Source organism: Nuphar pumila, chromosome 12, assembly GCF_984573655.1.
Source record: "Nuphar pumila chromosome 12, dmNupPumi1.hap1.1, whole genome shotgun sequence".
Classification (NCBI taxonomy): Eukaryota; Viridiplantae; Streptophyta; class Magnoliopsida; order Nymphaeales; family Nymphaeaceae; genus Nuphar; species Nuphar pumila.
The window spans coordinates 89,879,210-89,893,516 of NC_143260.1; the positions used below are offsets into that span (position 1 = coordinate 89,879,210).

The 14,307-nt window shown below is 38.0% G+C and overlaps 1 protein-coding gene across 1 annotated transcript in view; it reads left to right on the top strand.

Annotated features, from left to right (window-relative positions):
* Positions 1 to 3,400: 3,400 nt before the first annotated feature.
* LOC149821166 (beta-glucuronosyltransferase GlcAT14A-like) overlaps positions 3,401 to 14,307 on the top strand; it is a 40,168-nt gene continuing 29,261 nt past the window's right edge. Inside the window, exon 1 of the mRNA XM_089983547.1 lies at positions 3,401 to 3,879. Within this exon, the coding sequence (XP_089839673.1) occupies positions 3,405 to 3,879 (475 nt within the window). The 5' untranslated portion in view covers positions 3,401 to 3,404. The remainder of the gene's footprint in view (positions 3,880 to 14,307) is intronic.

Consider the following 14,307-nt stretch of genomic DNA (forward strand, 5'->3'; position numbering starts at 1 on the left):
CAAGGCGGCATCCGTGCACATCTGTCACACCACTACACAACACACACTCCTCTGCAAACCATACTGTTCACCCATCTGATGTCTTCCCTGCTACACTCATTTCCCCAACTCACTAATACTTCACTTTCATAAAACCTCCCTCCATCACCTACTTGTTACACAATACAGTCAACCTTCATCTCACAACCACCTAGCCTTACACGGCCACCAATATATGCTCCAGTGAAGGATGTCCTTGGTTATACATCAAGATTTTCATTTGGCCATTATGGTTATAACATGGGCAGCCTATGCAGGATTTAGTGAGATTGGAATCGTTTACTATGTCTTGTAGCAATTGAAATATTTGCTAACCGATCCCTGTTTTGCTGGTTTGGCACTAGAATCCTTCATAAAAAGCATGCTATTTCCACTGTCCCATTTGCTTAACATATTATATAGGTATCCTGTTTATCAGCATATCCATCTTGGTTCCAATTTAATATCTTAAATTTCTTTCCATGTATGATGTTTTACTAACTCTGTTTGTTTTGCAGAAAATAGAAAATGTCATTTCTTTTCTTGGTTTAGAAGTTGTAATCTCAATTTCAATCTTAGAATTGTAATAATTAGATTATAATGAGAAACTTTCATTTTCTGTATTAGATAGGATGAATGAGCATTGTAAATACCATGAATGGCTTATTTCATACTACTTTCCCCTTTATTTCTCAAAAATTCACAAATGAGAACACGAATGACACGTGCACCATTTTATAAAAGGTGATTAAATCCTAAGTTGATGATTTGCATCAATGGCCATAGTCAGGATGTGAACAAAACTTAGGATTTTCATCTTTTATGGAATAACATTTGATCCACACTCAGTCTCTTTTTCCAAAATCATCATATTTTAAATATTTTCTTCTTTTATCAGAGTTTAAATTAAAATTAACTCAAAATATATATCAATGACCATAGTCAGGATATATTGAGAGTTAATTTCATTCTAAACTCTATAAAGGCATCAAAAATGTGTTTTATTCTTCACTTGAACTTAAATACGATTATTATATAATACATCTTATGACCATAGTCAGATACGTATTATATCTTCAATCTTATTTCAATTCATTTAAAGAATGAAATATGCTTTTCAAATTCAATTTTAAATTCTTCAATTCATGTCATCATTTAGGATAAAATTGCATCATGTTTTCAAAATCCAAGTATATCTTTCTTCAATTTCTGTTTTCAATTCATTAATTCTATCTCATTTCAAAAGTTCAAAATCCGATTTCAAAGTCCAATTTGACTTTGAAATTTCAAATTCATTTTATATTCAAAATTCAATTAAATTTCAAAGTTTAATTTGACTTTGAAATTCCAAATTCATTTTCAGGATTAAATTTCAAATTCAATTCAACATCTCAAAATTCAATTTCAAAATTTCTAATTCATCTTCTGATTCAAACTTTAAAATCCAGTTTATTCTTTATCTTCAAAAGTTCTATCTAAAGATTGAGTCTTGATTCTCAATTCAAAGTCAAAGTTTTGAGATTGATTCTGAGTCTCAAAAAGCGATTTTTTGTAAAGTTAAAGTTTTACTTTTAGATCCAAATCTAGATTTCCAAAATTCAGATCCATCTTCAAAGTCCCATTTGGATCTTCAAAAATCTAAATTTCATCTTGGGTTCTAAATTTAGAACCCAATTCCACTTTGGGTCCAGATTTTCAAAACCAATCTCATCTTAGATTCCAGATTTCGGATCCAACCTTCATTTTTAATCCCAGATTTCGGATCCAATTCCATTTAGGATTCTAGATTTCGAATCCAACTCTATCTTGGATCTCAGATTTCAGATTCAATTCCATTTAGGATTCCAGATTTCGGACCCAACTCTATTTTGGATCCCAGACTTCGGATCCAATCCCATTTTAGGATCCCAGATTTCAGATACAACTCCATCTTGGATCCTAGACTTAGGATCCAATTCCATTTAGGATTCAGACTTTAGATTCAGATTCTACCTCGAATTCCAGATTTCAAAACCAATTCCATTTTCAAATCACATCTGGACTTCTTAAATCTAATTCTATTTTCAAATTCCATCTGGATTTCTCAAATCCAAATTCCATCCTGACTTCAAACTTTAAAATCTGGAATTTAATTTCATTTCAAAATTCCATCTCTACTTCGAAATCCAGTTTCAAAATTCAAATTAAAAATCTATTTTGACTTTAAAAACTTCATTTTTTTCTATCTCAGCTTCAAAATTCCCCTTTTCTTTATTTTTAAATCAAGATTGATTTCTTCAACTCTGATTATTTTAAGACTTAGAACTCCAAATATCTTCCCGAGATCTATCTCAAAGTTCTAAGTTAGATTCAACTTTCAAAAACCATTTATTCACTCCATTATCAAGTTCATCTCAGAAATACTTAGAAACTTCCAAATCATTTTTTTTTAAAAAGAGCATACATCCTTGCATTCACACAAATATGATTATTTATGCATTTTAGACTTAGAATAAATTCATAGATAATATTTTAGCAAAGCAGAAAGACATAAATTTGATCCTTGGTTCGATTACCCCTGGTAAAGGCACCAGGAACAGTCGAATCTCGTACCGACGAGCGAATCCCGTCTCTCCATTTTCTCGCAAATTTTTAAAATGGTCAGATGAGACTTTGCAGAAGAGTTCCTCTCTCTTCTTTATTTTCTCATTATCTCTTCTTTTCTGTTTTTTATTCCCCTCCAAAAAAGAAATAGATGCTAGAAAGACAAAGAGGAAGGAAAAGAGGAACGAGAGGAAAAATTTTGCATGTTCACAACGTAGAGTAGGAACCGGGCCAACTTCAAGTTTCAAAAGCTATCATTTGTAGGATTGAGCTGCCATCCGAATTCAAATCCAGACCATTCAAATCTGACCACTTTTATTGCTTAAAATAAAGTAGCTGCAGCCACGGATGACAGTGGATCAGGCAAAAACGGGCTCCACCCCGCCTTGCCTGGTTTGGACCGGAGATAGATGACATAAAATTGTGATTGAGATTAAAATCAAAACCCGTGATGAAGTTATGTTTTCCTACTCTCCACCCTCGATCTTCGTTAGTAAAATGCTAAAATACTCTTTAAGAATAACAGTGGACCGATAAAAAAAATGAGGCTCGCCAAGTCTCGCTCCGTTTGAACCGGAAATGAAGGTAATGAAGGTTAAAATTAAAACCCGTGCAGAAATGTGGAGACATTGTCCCCGCCCAAACCCCGGTCCACTGCCAATGCCATCCCTAGCTGCAGCCGTCAGGGAAACCATAATGATGACGACAGGTGCGGGGACCACACCGCCAGGAGATGATCCGTCAGCCGAAAGGCACCGCCGTCCCCGCCCCCGCCACCGCTCCGGCTCTCCCCCTCCACAGAGATGCAGAGGCCAAACCCAAACCTCCTCCTCGGCGCCCTCCTCCTCTCCCTCCTCCTCCTCCTCCTCCACGCCCTCCACTCCCCCTCCACCGGCCGGACCGCCACCGCCTCGCGCCTCTTCGGACACCCGCAACCGAGGATCGCCTACTTCGTCACCGGCTCCGATGGAGACGCGCCGCGGATCCTCCGCCTCCTCCGCGCCATCTACCACCCGCGCAACCAGTACCTCCTCCACCTGGACCTCGCCGCGCCGCCGGAGCAGCGGCACGGCCTCGCTGTAACCGTCCGCTCCGTCGGCGCGTTCGCAGCCTTCGGCAACGTGAACGTGATCGAGCGGGCGGACCGGGTCGACCGCGCCGGATCGACGGCGCTCGCCTCGACGCTCCACGGTGCCGCCGTGCTGCTCCGGTTCAGCGAGGACTGGGATTGGTTCGTCAATCTGGAGGCGTCCGACTATCCTCTCATTACTCAGGATGGTGATTCCTTCTTTCTTCTTCTTCTCCTTGTTCTTGATTCTTCTTTTAGCGCGATACTCTGTGATATTGGTTAAACTTTTACTTTCTTGTTGTACTTAGTGATTTGGATCGTTCCTATTTGAACTTACTATCGTTTCGTGCTTCCGTTTTTTTCTTTGATTTTATAAGAATTTAGAGCGTATTTTTAATTAATTGGAGGATTATTTGGTGAAATGTATATTCGTTTTTAGGGTTTGAGAATGTAAATTTGAGCTTGAATATTGTGGTCTTAATGTACGTGTTCAACTCTTGTTGCTTTAATTTGTTGATTACTTGCATACATCCCAAAAAACTTGTAAATATAATCCTCGTTTAAAAAAGGGGAAAAATCCGATAAATGGTGACCATGACCTGCAGTAATTCTGGTTCTCTTTGGTATGGTTATATGTTCTTTTATTTTCTTTCTTTTTTGTTTTTGTTTTCTATTGTTAGGTTGTTATTAAGTTATGTCTTGGGGAATTCTTAATCGATTAGAGGCAAAAAGAAGGGAACGCTCAGTTGTGAAAGAGGGAAAGAAATGGAGCAGGTTGCAGGTGCTATTTGAATTAATGGTTGAAATGTTTTTTCGTACAATTTTTGCATTGGTGGTTGCAATTTGACAAAATGAAGCCGGAAATAAGGTTTGTGCAGTATGAGCGTTTTTGGTTGGATGGAGCTTCAAAACATAGTTTGAATTGCCGTCCTTTGCCTATATTAAAATCCTATCTTTTGTTTATTTTATGGGTTGGCAAGCCAGATAGTGCCAAAGTGCTCGGTCCTATGGGAAATTCAGTGGTTATTCGAAGATGCAGGAATCATCTTTTAGAATGTAACATAAGATGGATAAGATAATGAATCTCATGACTTAGGCTGCCAACTTTAAGAGGCATGCCCGTGGAAGCTGAATTGTAACTTATGATTGTTGATTATTTCCTGCCTTGTGGAGAATATTTAGAAACTGTATCCCTTTGTGTTTTTTGATCTTTGAACTTGATTTTGAAGAAATTCCAACCACATATAATATCCATAGTGGTGCTATTTATGATAGTAATGGATAAGACAGTGAACAATGTAGAGGCTTCACATAATATAGTGACAAAGTTCGAGCAAAATTCAAGAATGAAACATACTCGAATATCTTGAGTTCATTTATTGAGAAAGTTAATTAAGTTGAAGAGGAAGTTTTTGATAAATATATATATATGTGTGTGTGTGTGTGTGTGTTCAATATATATATATATATATTATGTATATGAGTATATATACATTTATATGCATGTATACTATATTTTTTGTATTGTAATAGGTAATGCCCTCTAGGGGCATTTTGGTCTTTTTTCTATTTTGTAATAGGTCCTGTACAATTTTGACTTTTTTTCTTTATTTTTTATTTCTTTATCTTTTTGCTAAAGACTAGGGGCTCTATGGTCATTAGACCATAGAGTCGACTACATTTATAGTCGTTGGGAGCTCCCAATGACTCTATTGGGAGTTCCCTTGGCTCTTTGTATTGTATATAAAGGGATCTCTTGTCCCTATTCCATACCATGCTTTTCTTAAGCATTTATAAAATATTTTTTACTATTTATGCTCTATCCCTCTTTGTGAGTGGTTTGTGTATGCCCTTGTGGCTTATTGTATTTTGCCCATTAGTTGCTTTTGTGTGTGTGAACACTTTGTTATCTTGTAGCCCTTAAGTGGCATTGCTTTTGTGCACACTTTGATTTCATTATCAGATTTAGGGCCCCTTGGTGTTTGCACCCTTGGGCCTTATTGATCGTGATACTCAAGTGTTCGAAGTGCTCGTGGTGATCATGCTCGTCTACATTCTTTCACGTTTCTTTTTCTCTTATCTCTATTTTTTTCGTCGTGGCCGAGAAGGACTCAAAGATCGATCTCTCCTTCAAATTAAATGACTCCAACTATTTGATGTGGGCGGCCGTCATAGAAAATCACCTCAAAGAAAAAAAAACTTTGGATTTATGTTTGTGGCACGATCCTGAACCACAACTTAAACTCACCAAGGAGGGAGATCAAGAGAAGACCCTTAATGAAGAAGAAAGAGGATAGATCATCCAAGAATACCAAACGAAGGTGGAAGATTGAGAAAATGAGCATGCCAAAATATTGGCATGGTTCATGAGCAATGTTGAGCTCAAGATTTGTGCCAACCTTGCTAAATTTAGAAAATCCATGAGGTTTGGATTTTCATGAAAGGTATTTACATCCAAAGAGATCTTGCTAGGCAATATTTTTGCAAAAAAAGGTGAGATCAAACAAACAAGGGGATATGAATGTATAGGCGTGCCAGGTCATAACATGCTTTTAAAAATGCACATAAACTCATGCTTAACTCTGATATTGCATGTATGAACATAATAAGCATTCAAGTTGCATGTATATGCAGAATTTTTATCTTTCAGACATGTACTCACATGCATCTTTCCATCCAAATTAGCATGCATGCACAGATTCAAGAAGCAACTATGCACACATGGCCATGATCACCCTCAACGTGTTTGCATGTGCACTTTTATCTAAGTATGCAAACATAAATGAATACATCCAACTACCTTTACATGGGGTTAATCATGGGAATCAATTTACCATGGAACAAACACGTATTGAACAACTTTTAACATCATTAAAATTTCTGTTTTATCGTGTAAATAAGCATATGCAAAGTCTTGCTTGTGAAAAGATGAATAAAACCAAAACACATCCATGGAAATCGATATTTATCAAGAAGAAACTCTAAACAACACATCTACCTCAAATAAAATTTTTGCTTTAGCATATAAAAAATTTACTCTTTTGAAAAAGTGAAAAGAATAAAAAATACACACATGGAAGAGGATCCATGAATCCTCATCCATGTTTTCTAGAGTGAACATATAGATTCACTCTTTAACCATGGATTTTCACCAAAACATTGCATGAAAATTCAATCGGTATTCGATTTCTCACTTATTTTCAGAGAGGAGACCCATACCTTTTACCTTAGATCGTAAAAGAATAAGAAAATGATGGTGGAAAACCGGACGACTGGAGAAATTGATCTCCTCCCTCTCTTTTCCTCTCCTTCTCTCTCTTCTTTCTTTCTTAATTTTTTTAAGGCTTAAATAGAGTGAGAGGGAGGTGACACCCCCCCTTCTCCCACCCTCTCTAGATGGGCTGGAGGAGAGTTTCCTCCGTGGAGGATTCTCTCTCTCTCTTTTTTTTTTAAATTTCCAAAACTCTTAAGTTTGACTTTTTTTTGAAAGTTTTCAATTTGCTTTAGAATTCTTTCTAAAAATTTCTTTAGCCCTCTAAGGCATGTAAAATGACTCTTTTAAGAGTCCTAATCAACCCTAAAATAAAAATTCAGAATTAAATGGAATTAATTAATTATGTAGTATTAAATAATTAATAATTATTTAAAAGTTTTCAAAAATAGCCAAATTAACTAGGGAGGCTTTTTAACCTTAATTAACTCAAATTTAAAGTTCTTAAATGAATTTAAAGCTATAAAATCGTTGAGCATGGATTTGGATTCGGATCTAAGATCCAAATCCATTTCCGAAAATTCAAATAAAATTTTGGACTGGACCAAATCCAAATTGATATGGGTCTTGGATAGAGTCTAGATCCATATTAATTTGGATCAAATCCATTGGATCCAATCCGATCCAAATTCGAATCCGAACAGACAAACTGTTCTTTTTTGGAAAAATGAGATTTTCGGGTCAACCGAAACCCAAATTTGAAAAAGTAAATACCATTGCACTCGACATTTCGAGACACACCCAACGACATATTACACGAATATCAAATTCTGAATTTTGCCTGAAAATAACCTGGATTTTGCTTGAATTTAAAGGTCAAAAACAAAATTCTTTCTTACGTTTTAAATGGCTCGTTTAGACCTAGTTGATGAGACCTGGGCCAAACCCAGACTCAAAAGCATCAGTTTAAGATCGAGGTTCAAACGTTATTTCTTCTATACTTAGCCAAATTTTTGAAAACCTGAAAATGACTAAGTATTAAAATACGTGATATTACACTCTTGCCAAACTATGTCAAAAAAAGACTCGCTTATCCATGACCAAGGAGGTTGATGAAGTTCATGCCATTTTAAGGCCAAAAAACAACTTGAAGACATATAAGCCTCCTCATTTTGGGAGGTCTATAACAATGGAGGGGCAAGGAAAATTATTTGCTACTTTTGTAATGAGTCAGACAATGTTGTGAAAAGCATTGAGGTGTAACGTAGTGCTCCACCAAAAACTGAGGCTAGGCGTAAAGCGTAAGCCTCATTTTTTTTTTAAAACTAAAAAAACACTTAAAAAATATCTAAAAATATAAATAAATAAAATAAATGCCAACAATTCATTTATCTTCACCAAACACTATATCAAAAGGCTTAACTAACACATTTTTGCATGTATATATGCAATAGAATTCTAAAAAATTAACAAAAAAAATGCAAGAATATTAACAAACACACAAAAGCTCCTAATTTAAAGCCCTAAATTCCATTTATCTTCACCTAACACTATATCAAAAGGGTCAGCCAACACATTTTTGCATGTATATACACAATAGAATGCCAAAAAATTAACAAACACACAAAAGAATGCAAAAATATTAACAAACACACAAAAGCCCCTAATTTAAAGCTCTAAAATCCACTTATCTTCATCAAACACTATATCAAAAGGGTCAGCCAAACACTATATTAAAATGAAGATGGGGAGAAAGAAGAGGGGAAGAAGAGATGAGAGAGTGTGCAACGAGAGAGGGAAAAAAGAAGTACCTTCTTCTTCTTCTCTTTCTTCTGCGTCTTCCTTTTTTCTGTTGAGTACACGAGAGACAAGAGAGTGAGAGACCAGTAGCGAGAGATGAGAGATGAGAGAGAGGGAGGATGGAGTAGCGAGAGAGGAGGGAGATGAGAGAGTGAGCAACGAGAGAGAGAAATAAGTACCTTCTTCTTTTTCTTTTACTTCTCTTTTTTCTGCTTACTGTTTTTGAGAAATGTGACTTTTTTGATATAGGTATTATGATTTAAAAAATAATAAACTATATATGTTAAGAAATGTGACTTTTTTGAAAGATCAAAATGAAATTTAAAGTGAACCTGAGGAGGAAGTTGACTACTCTTTTCTTTTTGATCTATTGCTTAGGAAGAATACTGAAGTATCAAATGATTGCGATAATATTGAATGTGTTGATAAAGAAATTTCTCTTGATATTGATAGGGATAACTCCCTTAATGAGATTTGTAATGAAATTTGTGTTTATACTTGCCACGATGTTGAAAGTTCAAAATATGCTTTTGAAAAATACTCACAAGGTCAACCATTAGAAGAATCTATAGTAGAACTATTACCTAGATAGACTCTAAAGGATCTCTAGGCCTCCTAATAAGTTTGTGTTCTACGAATCGTTTTCCTCAAGATATAGGACTTGCTTAATGATATGCCTACCATGAACCTTCCAACTTCAACGAGACTAAACAACATTTTCATTGGATAGATGCCATGAAAAGTTAAAAGCTCTTTATAAAGTTGGGAAGTTGTAAATCTACCTTTAGGAAAAAAGGCTATTGGTTATAGATGGTTTTTTAAAGTCAAGACCAAAAGTGATGGTTCTTTGAAAATATATAAAACTAGATTAGTGGCTAAGGAGTATTCATAGTTATATGGTATTGACCATGGTTGCCAGTCGAGGAAGCCGGAGCGGAAAGTGATACGAGAAGCGAAAGCGGGAAGCGTGACACTTTTAAAATTTTAGGAAGCGGGAAGCATGGGACAATTTAAAAGTGAATCAAGAATCGTCTTGGAAACGACCTAGGAAGCGAACTGGAAGCGAAGGGGAAGAAAAGAAATAAAATAAAAATAAAAATACAAAAAAATGAAAAAGGGGGGAAGCGTGCTTTCCATAAAAGGAAAACGCGCTTCCCATAAAAGGAAAATGCGCTTTCCAAAAAAAATCGGTGCTCCCCAATGCATTTCGGAAGCGCGATGTTTCGTGCTTCCGAAACACGCTTTGGGGAAGCACGCTTCCCACTAGGTTGGGCGCTTCTGGTAACTCTGGTATTGACTATAAATAAACTTTTGCCCGTGTTGCTAGGATGACTAGTGTTAGGACCTTAATTGCCTTAACATCCATCAAACAATGACCTATTTATCAGTTAGATGTCAAAAATGCATTTCTTAATGATGACTTTTGTGAAGAACTTTATATGTATCTTGTGCTTGGGTCTAACATTGAAAGGGGTAAAGTTCTCAAACTTAAAAAGGTTCTTTATGTTCTCAAACAAGCTCCAAAGGCTTGGTATAACCAATTTAGTAGAGTTATTATTGCTAGTGGTCTCTTCAACAAACCACATCAAACCTTTGCTAATATTTTTTTTTGTTGGAGCTTCAGACATGATTGAATCATGACAGTCAACAGAACGCAGCAGGTTGGGTCGATCAGATTGCCAATCCTTTCGGTTCATCAATTTTGTCCCGTTGCGCCAAAGTACACAACAAGCAGAACGTGGGTAACAAGTCTTCAAACAAACACCAGCAAAAAAAACTGGACCCCCGACCCGCGCCGGGGGAACCTACGGTATATATATATATATATATATTTACATTTTTGCCCCAGCCGCACCCCCGCACCCGGGTTTTTGGAAGTGCCGAATCCCCGCACCCGCACCCACACCCATGTGACATAGATCACCAGGCTTGATATAACACATGCGGTTCACATTGCAAGTCAATTCTAACATGCTCCTACTTAAGTGCGTATGGTAACAAACATGCGAATTATTGGATACTTAAAAGGGACAATGACAAAATGTTTTTTTTTATTTTCTTCTAAATCTCTTAATTTAATTGCTTATACAGACTTCGATTGGAGTGACAACCCCAATGATCATATTTCTACTACAGAATATTGTGTATTTCTTAGTGATTCACTTATATCATGGAGACGCAAGAAGGAATAGAAAGTGTCACTATCTTCCACTGGAGCTGAAGGCGATGACAACTACTACTACTTAAATTGTTTGGTTGAAAAGTCTGCTAGAAGATATGGGTGTTATCATCTCCACTCCTTCAAAGATGTGTTGCGCCAATAGTAGCACAATCTATATTGCTAGAAACCACACCTTCCATGAACGAACAAAACACATAAAGATGGATTGCTATTTATGTTCGAGAAGAATTTTTGAAGGTCTCTATTGAACTCCCTTATGTCACATCAAAATATCAAGTTGTGGATTTCTTCACCAAACCCTTGCTATCACCTCGTTTTTCTTTCCTTCTAGGCAAACTTTTGGTGATCTTGTTAATATATATATATATATATATATATATATATATATATATATATAATGTTGCTGTCCTGTATTTTTGTATCTCTTTTTTTTATTTTTTTTGTATTTCCTTTGCTGACTGTGTCAGCTATAAGAGCTGTTCAACTCCCCAACGGCTAGTTTTCTAACCGTTGGGGACTCCAACAGCTATCTCATGTTGTTCTTATTTAAGGGCCTCTTGGCCTTCTTGTATATCATTGCTTCTTTGAAGCTTTTCTATTTTTTGTTAATAATACACAGTGCCTTAGTGCACTTATTTCTTTGTCTTGAGTGAGATACAGATTTATATCTATATTGTGTTGAAGATCCGCTGATTTACATGGTATCAGAGCCAGGTTCCCTGTAAACAGCTATTTCTTGTTTTGAAGCACCTCGGTTTGCTGGTTTCTGAACACCAACTGTTTGGTGTTTTGCCTCTGATCAAAGGCAGATCAGTGACTGATCTGATTCTGTTCTTACGCTGCTGCTGTGGGCATAATCTGTTGCTGTCAAATCTGCTGCGACAGATTGCTGTTTGAAGTGCTGCAACAACCAACTTTGCTGCGGAAGAATCTTGTGCTGTCATCATTGGTGTATTGCTGAAATTTTGAAGACTGCTGCATTTCAAAGGCATTCTTGTGTTCAAAAGTCATACTCTTCTTCAAATCTATAAGGTGTGATTCTTCGTATTTTAAATTCTGTTTTGTTGAAATGGAAGTGAAAGAATTCAGTTTCTTGTCTACCATTCCCAAGCTTTCTTCTACCAATTATAGAACATGGGCCTCTTCTATGGAACATATTTTTTGGGGAAGAAATCTTTGGGGATATATAGATGGATCCGATGAGGAACCATAACTATTTCTCACAAAGAAAGTTGAAGGGAAAGAAGTGGAGTTAAATGAAAATGAAAAAGAAAAGGCTTTCAATGAATACCAGTGTTGTGAAAAGCGTTGAGGTGTAGCGAGGCGCTCCACCAAAATCTGAGGCGAGGCGTAAGCCTCGAGGCGCAAAGCGTAAGCCTCAATTTTTTTTTTAAACTTCAAAAAACTATAAAAATTATCTAAAATTATAAATAAATAAGAAATGCTTTATTGATGAAGCACCAACCAACACGAAATAAAAAATCTCAAATAAATATGGAAAAAACATGAGATTAACATGTAAAAGTAACATTAATGCAACAACTTGATCTATGTAAGTATCTAAGAAATAAAATATGAACATTCATTCAATAAAAAACTAACATTAACACAAAAATGCATATTAGCCTGTCACAGGGATTCGACTAGCAGGGTGCCGCACCCGCGTCGACGCGACTTGACGCGGGTGCGGCACCGGGTGCGGTCAACCCGATCCTGGGTGCGTTGACCGCACCCAGGATCATTTAGGTCCATTTTTTTTTTAAATTTGTCCTATGAAATGGGCTGCAAATTTTTTTTTTTTTAAATTCTGCTGACAGCTGCTGCTGCTCCTACCTTTTCAATCCTGATCCTTCTTTTTCGTAAAGGATTTTCTCTCTCCATAATAAATGATAATGATGGTGGTAGCCTTGCTGATCCTTTTTTTCGTAAAGGATTTTCTCTCTCCATAATAAATGATAATGATGATGGTAGCCTTGCTGATCCTTCTTTTTCGTAAAGGATTTTCTCTCTCCATAATAAATGATAATGATGGTAGTAGCCTTGCTGACTATTAGTATTCACTGTTCTCCTGACGAGATGGGTGTGCTATCGTGCAACTGTATATAAAATGAAATTTGAAAAACCCGCGTTGGGGGAACCCCCAGACCCCCTTATATATATATTTACATTTTTGCCCCTGCCGCACCCCCGCACTCGGGTTTTTTGGAAGTGCCGAATCCCCGCACTCGCACTCGCACTCGCACCCACACCCGCACCCGCACCCGCACCCATGTGACATAGATATTAGCACTAACAACCTCGGTTTGGAAGAAAGCCTGATCCTTGTAAAAATTAAAATTCATTATGTAAAAACCCATACTAGTTGGAGCATTGACATGGTAAATGAATTGGATTATGTAACAACTACAAAAAAAATTGTATTGATCCGGACCCGACCCGAACCACCGCCTCTCGCTGTCATTAAAGACAACGAGGCAAGCGGGAGGAGGGTTACGAAACCCCCCTCACCGCCTTCCCCTCTGCTCTCTCATCTCTTTCCATTACCCTCTCGCTCGTCCACCATCACCGACGTCGGCGACCCCCGACAACCCGCTGCCACCGACTTCGGCGACCCCCTTCCTTCCGGCGAGCTCCTCTCTGGCGAGCTTCCTCCGAAACCCCCCCTGATACGCCACCGCCTCTTTTTCTCCCCTCTTTTCCCCTCTTCTCTTGTCTCTTCTCTCTCTCCCTCACCTCTTTGTGTGGCCACGGGATAGGTCAACCCCCTCCCTGTGCCCCCTTTTAGCAGGGGAGGGGCCGAGCCCCTCCTCCCTGCTTCCTGTTCCTCTAAGAAACCGACAGGGGCCTTTGGCTCCTGTCTCGTTTCCCTGCTTAGCATGTCGACCAGGGGCCTTTGGCCCCTGCCTTCGCTTTCAAAAGCCGCAGGGGGGTTGTTGGCCCCTGCGTCTCTTTCCTTTTGCTCATTTTCCTGGCAGGGGCCATCGGCCCCTGCCCTATTTATTTCAGCAAGGGCTGAAGGCCCCTGCCCCTTTTTCTGTTCTAGCAAGGGCCATCGACCTCTGCCCCTTTTTATTGTTCCAGCAGGGGCGGCCCCTGCTCCTTTTTCTGTTCCAGCAGGGGCCGATGCCCCCCTGCCCTTTGTGCACGAGTCTATACCCTTGGCCAACAGGCCTAGGTAATCTTCAGAAACTATATCGTGATGGGGATATATCATTGCAATCGTTGGTCTTCAACGAGGAATTCCTAGTAAGCGTGAGTCATCAACTCGCATTGACTACGTCTCTCTTTTGGCGTCAAGGGTCATTTGGTCCTGCCCCATCTTTTTTTTGAGTCAATTGGGACGGTTGGCCCCGGCCCTATGTATCGGAGAAGTCGAGTCTTCTTCTTGCTTTTGCTTTTGTCTGGGTTGCATGTTAATATCGCATATTTGCAGCTACGACGGAT